The sequence below is a fragment of the Euwallacea similis genome, chromosome 24 (assembly GCF_039881205.1).
Source record: "Euwallacea similis isolate ESF13 chromosome 24, ESF131.1, whole genome shotgun sequence".
NCBI lineage: Eukaryota > Metazoa > Arthropoda > Insecta > Coleoptera > Curculionidae > Euwallacea > Euwallacea similis.
In genome coordinates, this window is record NC_089632.1 from 1,811,744 (window position 1) to 1,825,830 (window position 14,087).

At 32.6% G+C, this 14,087-nt stretch overlaps 3 protein-coding genes across 3 annotated transcripts; 2 read left to right on the forward strand and 1 right to left on the reverse strand.

The window, feature by feature from the left end:
- Positions 1-111: 111 nt before the first annotated feature.
- LOC136416728 (dnaJ homolog subfamily C member 25 homolog) lies at positions 112-1,431 on the forward strand. The gene has a single exon (XM_066402057.1). It carries the CDS (start codon positions 371-373, stop codon positions 1,376-1,378), a length of 1,008 nt encoding a protein of 335 aa, XP_066258154.1. The 5' UTR covers positions 112-370; the 3' UTR covers positions 1,379-1,431.
- Positions 1,432-2,722: 1,291 nt separating this feature from the next.
- Positions 2,723-7,344, reverse strand: LOC136416760 (non-structural maintenance of chromosomes element 4 homolog A-like). Its single transcript, XM_066402106.1, has 5 exons — positions 6,948-7,344; positions 6,629-6,858; positions 4,642-5,053; positions 3,839-3,954; positions 2,723-2,861 (listed from the first exon to the last, which is right to left on the reverse strand). The coding sequence occupies exons 1-5, from the start codon at positions 7,048-7,050 to the stop codon at positions 2,811-2,813; spliced, it is 912 nt and encodes a 303-aa protein (XP_066258203.1). The 5' UTR covers positions 7,051-7,344; the 3' UTR covers positions 2,723-2,810.
- A 1,164-nt stretch (positions 7,345-8,508) lies between these two features.
- On the forward strand, positions 8,509-12,160 carry CycK (cyclin K). The gene is made up of 4 exons (XM_066402054.1): positions 8,509-8,719; positions 10,294-10,553; positions 10,716-11,060; positions 11,613-12,160. Exons 1-4 carry the CDS (start codon positions 8,623-8,625, stop codon positions 12,117-12,119), a joined length of 1,209 nt encoding a protein of 402 aa, XP_066258151.1. The 5' UTR covers positions 8,509-8,622; the 3' UTR covers positions 12,120-12,160.
- The last annotated feature ends 1,927 nt before the right edge of the window (positions 12,161-14,087 follow it).

Genomic DNA, 14,087 nt, shown 5'->3' on the forward strand with positions numbered 1-14,087 from the left:
AATTTCTGAAATCCGAATAAAGACGGTTTGCTGTTGCTTTTCCCTCTGTGGTGTCTGTCAAATGGCAATTGGGATTGACATTGGCAACATTGACATAATAAAAATATATATACAAAGCACTGAAATGGAGGTGGAATGTTGATGTTACGAAAATTGAAACTCTTAATTTACAGCTAAAAAATTTCGCTTTGTAAGTGCGGTCGACACGTAGTCCTAAACATCACAAGTATGGAAAACCAAGTATCAATATAGTTATAACAATGTGATTGTGTTCTGTGCATCAAAAAATAGTCCTTCAAAGCTGTGCAAAATAAGGAAACTTCGAAATATTCTCTAAAAGTAACCGGAAAATTGTTATTGGGTTAAAAAAATGTTCCTTCAGATTGACTCATCTTTCTTGTTAACATTGTGTTTGTTGTACTCAGCAGAAGGAACACTTCTTGAAGGTATTTACTGTGGAAGAGAAAATTGCTATGATATCCTTCAATTGACTAGAGATGCAACCAAAAATGAAATTGCAAAAAGTTATAGACGATTAGCTAGACAGTACCATCCTGACTTGCACCGAGATAAAGAAGCAAAGCAGAATGCAGAGGAACTGTTCAAGTCCTTAGCAAATGCATATGAGATCTTGAAAGATGAAGAGAGCAGGGCAGATTATGATTACATGTTGGATAATCCTGATGAATACTATGCACATTACTACAGATATTATAGACGGCGAGTTGCTCCAAAAGTAGATGTAAGAATAGTTCTTATAGTTACCATTTCAATCATATCAATTGTACAGTATTATTCTGCCTGGCAAAGATATGATAGTGCAATTACATACTTTAGTACTGTTCCAAAGTATAGGAATAAAGCGCAGGACATTGCCAAGCAAGAAGGACTCTTGCCTGATGGCACAAAGCGTGGTGGCAAGAAGCTAAAAGTGCCAAAAGATGAAGTAGAGCAAATTATTAAAAAAGTTATAGAAGATAAAATGGACATTAAAGGAGCTTATGCCAAACCTAAAGTTGCTGATGTCATTTGGATCCAGTTAATCATCCTACCATACACAATATTTAAATACATTTACTGGTATACTTCATGGGTCTGGAGACATACCATAATGAAGCACCCTTATATTGAAGAAGAAAAACTGCATATCATTCGCAAGTACTTAAAAATGGGGCAACATCAATTTGATTCTCAAGAGGATGAAAAGAAACAGGAATTTCTGAGTAAAGAATTATGGATTAAGGAAAAGTTTCAGGAGTGGTTTGCAGAGCAAGAAGAACTAACCAAGAAACAGTTAGCAGAAAATAATAGGTATAAACAATATAGACGGTATTTAAAAAACCATGGGGTTGGAAGGATGACTTTTGATGACTCTTAATTTTCTTATGTCATTGGGGGCTCAAATATATTTCACCTTAAGTTTTGGTGATATTTGTTGTTTTCTTTTCCATGCATTGAATTACATTGAGAAAAGTCAGAGGGCAGATTGCTCAGGTATTTTGATGTATTGAGGTAATTTCCAACATATTTTGTGATACTTTAGATCACTTTCACCAAGTTTCTAAATATTTTCAGTTTTTACAAATTTGTACCAAAAATTTCTTTGTTGACTTTTGCTTTTGTTTGTGAATTAAGATTAATGGAATAATGAAGTAGTTAGAAACAACATGTCTTAGATGTGTTGTTTCTTAGTGCTCTTTTGCTTGCAAGGATAAAAAGCAATGATAAAAAAAAATTGTCAAAAATGAACCAAAGTGTGTTGTAAAATTGTATTCAGAGAATTCTAATCCTATTTCAAAAAATGAGAAAAAACTTCATTAAACACATTGCTCCAGATATAATTTCTTTACAAACCTAAATTTTAAGATATTTGCTTCACATTTAGGGTGAATAATACTACTCTTAAGGGTATAGACAATATGACAAAACAGTTGATACTGATAATCTGCAAAGTAAAGAATTGGGCCAGGCTTCCATTTATTTTTTTGAACATTTTGTACCCCAAAATAAATATCAATTTATAAACTTTCAGTTCCGTTTGATATGTGTTTTATATATATGCTTAAGAGTAAGTAATACACGCCCCAATAGAACTAAATTTTAGAAGTTAAAAAAAAGATATTTGACTTTTCAAATTGGACGTCCTGCAAGCATTATGGCAACAAATCATTCCCGCATCTACGTATATCTATAAGATTTTTTTGGTGTTAGACTAAAATTTACTAATCAACATTTTGAAAAATCTTGTATAGGGTGCGCCAAACTAGATTGATTAAATCTATATTTATTGTGTCCAAGACAAGTTTAGCAAGGAAATCAGCAATAGGTATAGAGTTAGTAAAATGGAGAGAAATTTGCATAATTTAACAAGTTAAGGGGTATCATTTGTACCAAGCTTGATTGATATCAGGTTACCCCATATGCCTGGTCAGCCGACTTTTTTCTTGATAAATCAACAACCAAAAAAGGAAAGTCATATAATATGTTTTCTTCTGGTAGTTCTATTTGAAACCCTATTGAATTAAGTAACCAGCATTCAATATATTTATATAAATGCCAGAATTAAGAAAATTTTAAGCTTTACGTGATTCTGGTCATTTTAGAATTCGTTCTTGAAGAATTAAAAAAAAATTCTATAGAACTTTTCTTTTTTTAGTGTAGGTTTTTCTTCAAGGAAGATTTTTGAAGAAGGGGGAAAAATTGATAGACAGATAAATGATAGTTTTATTTACCTGGTAAAACATTATTTATTTAACAAAATTATTGAGGATAACAATTACAAATTTGTAGGTAGTACATAATACCCAATATTAATTTCTTGTTTTCTTCTTACGTTGGATTAAGCCTTCTTTCTTGTATTGCTAAAAATAAAACCATTATATAAGTATCTATTTAAGTGAAAGGTGTGTTACGATTTAAAATTAATAGCCATATTACACGTTTTTCGTCAAAATTTAAGAGAAAAAATAATCGATTTTCCCCACTTTCTAGTTTCTAACTACAGGTATTACTTATTTGCTGTAATACTTTATTGGTCACTTATTCAATCTATAGTTAATCTGCACTCCTTGAGGTTCAATTCAGTCCATTAAAATTTTGTAACAACTTTAATATGTAATAACTTTTTTGCTTGTTGCCAATTTTAACGATTCTTTTGTTTTTAATCTAGATAAATTTATCTTGACTATTCAAAGTAATCATTCCAGATCAAACTAAATATGTATGTAAACTTCAGCCGTGATTTAACACCTCTCGACTTAACTATCAAATTGTTACCTCAACGTTCCAGAGAAAAATATGAAAAACAAGAAAATGCCTGTAAGATTGTGTGAACTACATTCTAGTTTGTACATTTGAGAAAGTAAATAATTCAACGAAACTTTCCACTTCGTAAAGTCGATTTCCTCCACTATAAAAAATTTGCTTGTGTTAACATACCTATTGTATGTTTCTAAAATCAGCGCAAAAAAGAAATTCAAAATAGAAAAAAAATTTAAAATCCATATATAACTGAAATTTGACTTTTTTGGATTGTTTCAGTTCGACCACAAAAGTGTTAATCAAAAGGTTTACCAGAGCATTTTTGGAGCATTTTCTAACGATGTCAGTTTTTTCTACAGCAATCACAAAATGATTCAATACCAATTTTTAATGGTTTGGTTAAAGGATTAGCCAAAACAGATGCGTGACTTATTCAATGGATTACACAAGCTTTATGGAGTTAAGTAAATTGACCGTCAGAAATATGTACAGTATACCGATCGATGGATCAATCCTTGGACATATTTCGAACGATCTGGAATTGATTTCCTGCTCTTTGGAACAAAGGTATAGTTACCTCCCAAATATCCATGGTAAAACATGCAATAATTTGTGCATTCTTTCCACCACTTGCCCTAAACTCCGACAAAACTTTTTTCTTGATTGGCTTTATTACAGGAGTGCCTTTCTTATCTAAAAAACGCCATTATTATACACTACACACTATTATTATTTATCCAACAAGAAAGTAACTTAAGTGAGTGAGAATGAGAATTTTCAGACATGCATGAGATAAATAATTTTTTGTAATTTTGAGAAGTGACAATTTTCTTAATCAAAACCAGTTACTAAAAGAGTTTCATATCATTATTACTTACATAATAAAAGCAGGTACCTTCCCCAGGTAAGAGGTACCTACTTCATAACTTAATTAACAAATGTGACCGGTAACAATGATGGTTGTTGCATATACTACAGGGCACAGCTTAAATATGTTCAAATGCTTGCCGTTTTCTTAAAAATCCTTTATCGTACAGCAAAATTAGAAAAAATCTGTTTGAAATTCATTAGGAAATACTATTTTAAGTAACTTGTGTTATATTGCGGAATTTCACTTCGCGCTTCTTACAACATCCCACTCGTTACAAAAAATTATGCATTTTCTAACTGGTTACATAAATAGCTATTACATAACGACATTAATTTCACCCGGTGTATTTAAAGAGAGAAAAAAGGAGCATCAAAATTTAATGCAAACATATTATTGACTATATATTTTGGCTCAAAGTGGTATTTTCCATCATCAGTTAAATTTATAACATTTGTAAATCTGGACATCCTGTATTTAAAGAGCTATTCAATTTCATCATACCTACTTACCCAATTCTAATTGTGCTTTGCCATCTCGGATCAAAAATGAAAAATGAAACATATTTTCTATAGTGGACGAATAACTGGTTGTATCTATAATATAGTCGTAGTAGTTAATAGGCTTCATTTGATTATGAATATAGGCATCTTCAAGTATGTCATATAGAATTTTTACTGTCTGTTCTATACTTTCCACATTTTGCTTCAAATTGGTCACTTTTTCAGGCTCTTTCTTGATCAATTTTTGTTTAACGATTTTTTGCCGTTCCTTCTTTGGCTTGGGGACAGGAGGATTGTTTACATCATACGTCCCATACACATACATGTACTTCGGTACTTCCGGGATTACTGTTCTCGCTTTATTTAATAACAGAGTTATATCGATTGGGTTTTTGTCATCCTCTGTGCTAATGTAGGACACCTAAGGCAAAAATAATATATTTTTTCCACTACTACCCTTAAAAGACACCATTATTTGGAGTGGTGAATTACTTTGAAGTAAATTTCTCGCCTTGTTTCAAAAACAGGTTAATAATAACACATATATATCTCATTATTTACCTAGCGAACCTCATCGTGAATAATATTTAAATTCAACATGTGTTGTATTGTATTTTTGCGTTTCTGATTTAACTTATTCTTTTTCATTTCCGTAAGTTTATTGTAATTTTATTAAATTTAATACTGAAAAATGTTGTACATAAACATCACAAGTTAAGTAGAAACGTAGGGATTGTGCAAGAGAGAGAAGGACCACACTAGGTTTAATATGCCTCCGACAAAGACCGCGAAGGCAGTGAAAACGATATTAATCATAATTTCATGAACAAATTAATCATATTAATCAAAATAAGCATCGAAGTAGAGACACCGGCCAGACTGACTCCGCCTACTTTGTTGGTCCTGTCGGAGGCATATTAAACCTTTTGTGGTCCTTCTCCCATTTGCACAATCTGTTTCCTTTTAAATTTGCAATACCTATATGCACCCCTATTATGAAATGCTTATAATTCTCGTGTCTTAGATCCCAAGGTGCTGTGCTTTCCTTTATACATTGACGTTTGAAATATGGCTTTTTTGTTTTTTCAACAATTATATAGGTTTTTCTAACGTTGTCTAGGGTTTTATAGAATTTATTGATATTAAAGGATACACTATTTAGATCTCTGCTCACGGATAATAGTTCAGATGAGCCACTCGAACGAAAGAGGACCCTTTAGATTCGTGGCGCTCTTAAATACTAAAATTAAGGGTAATAAAACAGTATCATATCCTGGCTAGAGAGCAATTTTCGATTTATGACACCACCTGCGATATTAGCGTGATACTGATAACACTTGGTCGGTACTTTCTCATAGATGCCGACAAAGCACGACCGCGCTTCTCATCAACGCCGACAAAGGGCGGCTATCCTTTCCCACAAGTACCGAAAAAGGGTGGTTATACGTTAATCATCAAATATCAAAATCACATGAAGATAACGGTTGCAAAACCCTCTTAATTGACAAGAATACTTCTAACCAGGTTGCGACATACATGGACGTCCTATAGGGGCACATCAACCCCCTCACAGCTATTTCGTCTTAGATCTAACAGGCCTAACTTAATTAACAATATTAACACTATCACTATGTACAACTCAGAGATTTCCTGGTCGTGTCTCGACTTTGTCGTAAAAATAGAGAAGTTTCTACATATATACAAAAGGGTTAAAGCTATCTGACTTAGGAATCCCTCAGTTATAACTTTTGTACACTTTGAGTTGTGATATGTTGTAAATATCAATTTAACAACAAGTATAAAAACCAGGTTAATAAATGACCTTCACTTATTCTCCACTTTCATATAGAATTATCAATTTAAGCTGCCCTCAGAGTTAAGTTTAGCTTAAGACCTACTAAGAATATGGGGATAAATAAGCTAAAGGAAATCAAGGTTGTGTCTATCACCATGAGTGTGACAATTCTGGTTTGTTAACTCTTTGACCTTAACTTACCACATTTTGGGCAAAATCCCCCGGTTCATATGTGCAAGTGTAAACATCTAAACTTTCTACACATTGTTTTAATATTTTACCAGCTGAGGACAGTACCGTAAAATCCAACAATGTTTCATCAGCATTTCCAAGTTTTTCTTCTATTTTAACTTCACGATCAAGGGTATTTATTTCTTGCAAAATGTCACCAACTTTGCTTGCAATCTTTAGATAGGATTGATCAGCATCCTCTAAAAAATTATTGTTTCTATGAAGTCATTTAAAACTTAGAAGCTACTGAAACTTAATACTATTAGACTAACACAAAAATTAGACTTACGAATGTCTTCCACTTCATTTAATAATTTTCGATAAATTGCCTTTCTTTGTTGTGATGTCCTCAAAGATGTAGTAGTGCTGTTTTCCTGATTCTCTATTTCCATATTGGTATCTATTATAGTATCTTTTAAAAATTTGGTAAGCTCTTACTTTCCTGTGAAAATGTAAGTTCCTAGTATGTTATAATCAAGTATCTGGCCTACTACAAAACTACATTCCTTTTAATATTAAATCTATTCCAACAAAGTCATAAACCTATTCTGGACAATCAGAAATACTTATATGCACAGTATTCCTGATCTGCCTCCAAATAAAAAAATTCTAAAATACTTTTCAAACAAAAATTTATACCTAAAATACATTAATAAACGTTGAATGAATGAGCTTCAATCATGAACACTTAAGAATTATTTTTATTTGAAAGCTGCTTATTTCCAATATCAATAGTGAAATGTTATTAAGTTGATAACTTATCAGCTTAATTTTTACAAGTAAGCAGAAAATCAGAGTACCCCCCAGTACTTGTTAAAAAAGTACAAATTATTGAAATTTAATAGTTATCATAGTCAAAATCTAAAAGCATTTTCTGGAATATAGGTACAATAAAACCATAATTTAATGAATTGAAAAGGAGAAAACATGCAATAAGAATAAAAAATAAAGGGCAAAAAAGTAATATCGTACCTATGAACCTAACCACAAAAGAAATAAATGCAAATACCTTTGAAAATAATAAACATAAATAAAAAATACAAATAAATTTAGGGCCTCGACATTAAATATACAAGTCGTGATTGCGAATAAAACTGCAATGGCAACAGCGGCTGTTGCAGTGTGCGATGTAAATGGCGCCATTTTCTCCTTTGGTTTTAGACGATCTCAATATTTGTGCATTCATCCTTATTGGTATGGCAATACTTTTCATTTATTTTCTTAAAAGGAGTAACATATAATAGAGAATTGAGTTTACCTTCAAACTTGTGTTATAGATGAAATTTTTCATCCAATTATTAACAATAAACCAAGTTTGAAGTAAGCTTCTTTAAAATTCGTTGGTGCTGCAACTCCCTAATTATTCATGACAACCCTGGCTGTCCAGGTTTAATCGAGGAATACTCGATTGTCCAGGTCTGCCGGCGGAAATCCAAGACGTCCCAGTTCAACAAGGGCGCCCTAGCCATCTAGTTGCGAAGAGAGGGTTTTGGCTGTCTAGGTCCCTCTCGGGACGATGTTTTTTAAAAGTGTTGTGTCTTGGATTGTTTGAAATGCAAGTTTCCATTGTTTTAATGCATTTAGATTGATTACTAAGGTGTGTAGTTGTTGGATTCATCTATGAGATTCATATCACCACACATACTAGTTTAAAATTTATTTAAGTGTGGTAATTCAGATTAAACAAAAAATTCCTTCTGTTGTGTTACTCATTTATAAATTTCAAGAGAAATGGTACACTGTTGCCTTGCCTTGCTTCACCGCTACTTCAATACCGCTATGATGATTTCATGTAATTTGACAGTTGACAACATGAACTTTTAGACGTTATTCCCTTTTAGATTATTTATATTAGAAATTATATTACATACCTACTAGAGAATAAGTCACCGAGCCCTTTTTGATTGCCCCCTTACCTGTGATATCCTTACTACAACGGACAAGGTTGATTCCTATAATTCAAAATGCCTGGATGGTACTACGATAAGAAAGAACTGAGAAATACCCCCTCAATTGCTGCAGGACTTGACTACAAATCGGAAATGCGCTACAGAAAAGAAGGTTGGTCTCAGCTTTTAAGCCTATCATATACAGAATTCCCGCTTTTCTTTTATCTTTAAAACAGCTTGCATTACACTGTTAGTTAAATTACGAAAAGTTGAATTTCATAAAATTCATTTAAATAACCTCTGTGGGACATATATCGAAAACTATGAATATTGACAAAACCGTCAAACCTTTCTACACACAACTCCATGGCAACTTTGAAATTTATCTTAAGTTTGACATAAATTTTCTTTGGAACCCTTTACTGAATTTTATTAATTTATTCTTTTAGTTTAATGTCTAAAAAATTGCATTGTTAACTGACTGATGATAGACATTACACGTTAGAGTCTTATGCTTACAATACTCTCCAAATACAGTCACAGTTTTCAATGTTTATATTTATGTTGTTTTTCTTCTTTAGGCATTTTAGCCTTAGATGAATTATTATGATTTTATTTTCTTTAGTTAACTTGAAGTGAAATTTTTGGACATCAGATTTTAGATGCAGGAAATTTTGATTTTCTTTATTAAGAATGTAGATTTATTAACATAGTGGATTAATTGTATTTTCATCAGATTCAAAGATGTTAAAAGTAATGTTTTCTTCATTGATTTTTAGACATACTGTGAACTGAGTAGCCAATAATTAGCATTTTTTCATTAGCCCTTTTTAGCACATACTTTCTTGAAGTGCGTTCTTTTATCAAAGAGCAGTACATCTTAGCAGTACATAAGGGCTAGCACATCAAATATCATAAATATCTTCCTTGAAATCTGTAGACTCACATAATATGATATTGCATTTGCAAATTATTTTGGCAGTGATTCATTTAATTAATATAATAATATTTCAACAAACTAGGAGAAATTCTATTAGCAAAATCAACAGTTTGTTGTAGATATCCGAAGTTTACAATAATTTAAATCATATTGCATATATCAGAGTGTGTTAACTGGGCCAATTTTTCACAGCTTTAAAGATATATATGAAGTAATTTTTTGTTTTGTATGTAAAGGGACTCTTAACTGACTGATGGCTGGCAATATTTATATATTATATAATATAATTTATTGTATATATTCGTCCTTTTGGTTAAAAGCACCTGATCTAAATTACGTGCACCACATATTTATTGCAATATATTTGGCTTAATAGCAGAATAATATGATAAAAAATGATATAAATATTTTAACATATAACCACATAGACAGATATAACCCAAACATGGATATAGATCTTATGTTTGGAATGATAATCATTAGTTTACTGCATCCCTCAGTGTAGGATTAGGTGATTTATTTTAATTTTTTTTGTCTAGCTAAATCTGTTCCATCAAATTACTTTTTTTGTTATTTTTTTTATTAAGTTGCATTTCTACTACTTTCAAGTATTTGCCACTTGTATTGGTTTCTGGTAAGTACCCTTTGTGTCCATTGGACTATGCTATGAATGAGCATATGATACATGTTGATTATGTGTTACTTGTTAAGATTTTCTAGCAAACAAGTCAACTACTGCAACCAAAAATACTACTTTTTTATTGCTTGTAATAATTGTTTAATTGTAAGTCATGTTTTCGTTTTAGGTGCAAGATTTATAATAGACACTGGCATGAAAATGGATCTTGGTTACAATACTACTGCCACAGGAGTTGTATATTTCCATAGGTTTTACATGTTCCATTCATTTCAACAGTTTCCTAGATATGTGACTGCCTGTTGCTGCCTCTTCTTGGCAGGCAAAGTGGAAGAAACTCCAAAAAAATGCAAAGATATAATAAAAATTGCAAGAAATTTTCTAACTGACCAAAAATTTACTATTTTTGGAAATGATCCAAAGGAAGAGGTAAGTTTGACATGCAATATCTGTTACTTTTTTATAGTAAGGGTTTAACTACTTGTTCTACCTGCAATATTAGTACTAATACACTGTAAAAATTATATTTCAAAAAAGCTTTATTACTGAAATACTGACTGTTACAGTTTGAGAATTTAAAAAAATTTGTAGGTCATGACGTTAGAAAGAATCCTCCTTCAGACTATAAAATTTGACTTGCAAGTGGAGCACCCATATCAGTTTCTCTTGAAGTATGCAAAATGCTTAAAAGGGGATAAACCTAAACTACAGAAAATGGTTCAGATGGCTTGGACATTTGTTAATGACAGTCTTTGTACCACACTTTCACTGCAATGGGAACCAGAGATTATAGCAGTAGCTTTAATGTATTTAGCAGGGAAACTAAGTAAATTTGAAGTTGTCGATTGGGTGGGAAGGACAGCGAAACATTTGCGCTGGTGGGATATGTTTGTGGAAGATGTTACAATGGATTTATTAGAGGACATTTGTCATCAGGTGAGTTTGTCTAGCATAGAACTAATTTATAGAGGACTAGTTTCTAAACGACTGTTAAAATGACAAACGGATCATTTTTTAACAACTATACAGGGTGTCTTGTAGTGTTCCACTAAAATTTACACTCATTTACTGGTTACATAATTAATTATTAAAACATTTTCATTGTGACGCGTTGTATTTTAAGAAGCACCAATTTTTGCAGTAGAGCTTTGTAAAGTTAAGGATACCTTGTACCTCTATGCCATTTGTGACAATAGAGTGTTGGAACCAGAGAAAGAAATAAATGCTTTTAACATTTTTTATTTTGTAGATAAGAAGATTTGTTTACTTTGTGTATTATTCTTTAGGGCTAGTATTTTTGTTTACTCTGTACAAAGTTTTTTAGGCAGTTATATAAAAGCAAAAGTTTCTTAGCTGAAAAATATTTCCAAAAATCTACAAAAATAATAGCTATTTATGTAACATCGGTTCAATATTAAATCGATGTAGTAATTGCGAAAAAAATTAAATACCTGTGTTTTGAGTCTGTTCTTTTAAAACTATTTTCAGGTGTTGGATCTGTATTCACAACCTGCGACGAAGTCACCTTCTCAAAGTCCACCGCCAAAACCGGGCAGTAGGCCTCCATCTCCGCCACCACAGTCGGCTGGTCGTCAATCCAATGGAAGCGAAAAGCATGTGCAAAAATCTCCCGAAACTCCTGTACCATCTGCCCCTCCACCATTAAATACGCGCATTCCTCCACCTTCGGACGTGCCGCAATTTCCGTATCAAACATTCACTCACGCTCCTCCGCCATTAAGTACTTTCGCTCCAGCTCCGGTGTCATTTGCCGCGCATCCAGTTAATACGCCTCCGCCTTTGACCGGTCCACCTCCTGGGCCTCCTCCTCTGATGGGAGGCCCTCCTCCTAGTGTGTTCGCAACGTACAGTCATCCTCCCCCGTTTACATCCGTCCTTCCTCCACCAAGCGGACCGCCTCCGTTTTACAGTAACGGGCTACCGCCTCCCAGTCAGCCCCCACCGCATAGACCTCCTTTTTATCCGCCTCCTTAATTTTTAGCTCATTGCAAACTATGGGTGTAATTTGCTTTTTTTTAAATACATATTTAATTGGATATTAATATTTGTTTCAGTTGTTTGCCACAGGTTAGAGTATCAAATAGTGGGTAACAGAGTAAAACGTATAAAAATGTAAAGAATCAGAGTACTGCGTAAATTCTATGTGCGCGTGCGCGGTAACTATGGACTATGATACTTTCAATGTTAAACTTAATCTTTATCTATGTGGCCTTAGTATAATTTTCACTTCATCCAAAATAACTATAAAACTGTGAGCTTAACAATACTATAAATTCATTAAAAGAAAAAAAAATCATCATATCAGTAAAGCGCGTTTTCAACTTAGGAAAGTCGGTAAAATATTATTTTAGAATATTACTGCAGACCGTTTAAGGTGTTGCAGACCAACGAATACTTTATTTTGATCGTAACGTAGTTACCTATTTTTATTGAATCACTGAACGTGTATATTGGAACATTTGATCTTATTCATCCTATATATCTTATATGAAGAGAGATTAATAAAAAAAAACATCATTAAACTTGTATATACGTATAAACAGGGCATCCATTTAATAGTATGTCGGACTCATAAGTTTGTTTTTAATTCTAATTTCATAAAAAAAAAACAATTATGGGGATGTATATGAGGCTAATGTAGGGAAATTTTAAAATTTCTAACAACCTTATAGAATGTCCCAAAAAGGCGGGGCGTCATAAAGTGTAATTTTTGTAGTGAGACTTTTAGTCATGTGATAGAATCCTCTCTTGAGCCTGTGTTAGTTCGTAAGTTTTTTCCCCTGGGATGCAGCGATTCGAAGCTATGACGTTTGAAAAAAATTTTTAGACATTTGCAGTGCCTCATAAAAAATTAATATCGCAGTTAGTTTAAGTTAAAATTGGATAATTTTTGGATGGATTTTCATATAAGATCACCTTAGTAAGCACAAATACTCATTTAGCCAAAAATACATACACAGTGTTCACAATAACAACTTTAATTTTCACCTTTTTAGTTTCAATTTTCTTCATTTTGGTATAAAATGTCATATTTATCTTAAATATTAATGGAATTGTTAAGCGTTTCAGAAAAACTTACATTATGGCTAATTGCCTGATATAGTAAAAAGAACGTTGAAAAAAAAATTAATCCTTGCAAAATAAAAATTTTACATAAGTTCATATTTTTTACAAATGGAAAAGTAAAAAGATGAAATGTTTGGTATTTGAGTAGTATAAACTCATATTTATTTTACGAAGGACGTACAGAACATTCGCAATAATTAAACGTGTGGGCAAAGATCCTGGGAAATCGCGTTGTGGGGGCCGTTATTTTAGGAAGAGAATTTAGACGGAAACCAGTATTTGAATCTCCTGCCTAATCTAATTACTGCTCTAATTATTAAAATTGTGAAAAATAATCCCCACGAGTTTAATGAAAATGATGTAATTATATTTCAATAAGGTGGTGCTCCTCATTATGCTTCTTCTGTAGGTAATTTTTAGAATGAACATTTTATCGAGAACTGAATTAAACGATGTGGCCCAAAGATTTTCTATTTTAACACCTCCGGACATTTTTTTATGAGGGTTACATTAAATTAAAGGATTTTGTTATGACGATGAATTGCGACATCGACAAATGGCTTGGATTAGGAAGGAGTTCTAGGGCTTGTCTTGCTTCAATGACGAGCCATTTTACAGAGTTGGCAGTTTGCTTATAACATCCCCCTTGACAGCACTGCTATTGTGGTCACTCGATTTTTAATATGTCCATGGAACATCCCCGGTTTCTGCTGCATCTGCAGTTACAACAGCACTTCATGCAGAGTTGATACTTATTGTTCTCCAGAGACACTATCTCGTTCTGATCCACTAAACATCTTCCTCTCTTCAGCTTTCCATTTGACTTTGGAGAACCTATTGTCCATTTTATAACTCACAGGATTGCCTCATTAACAT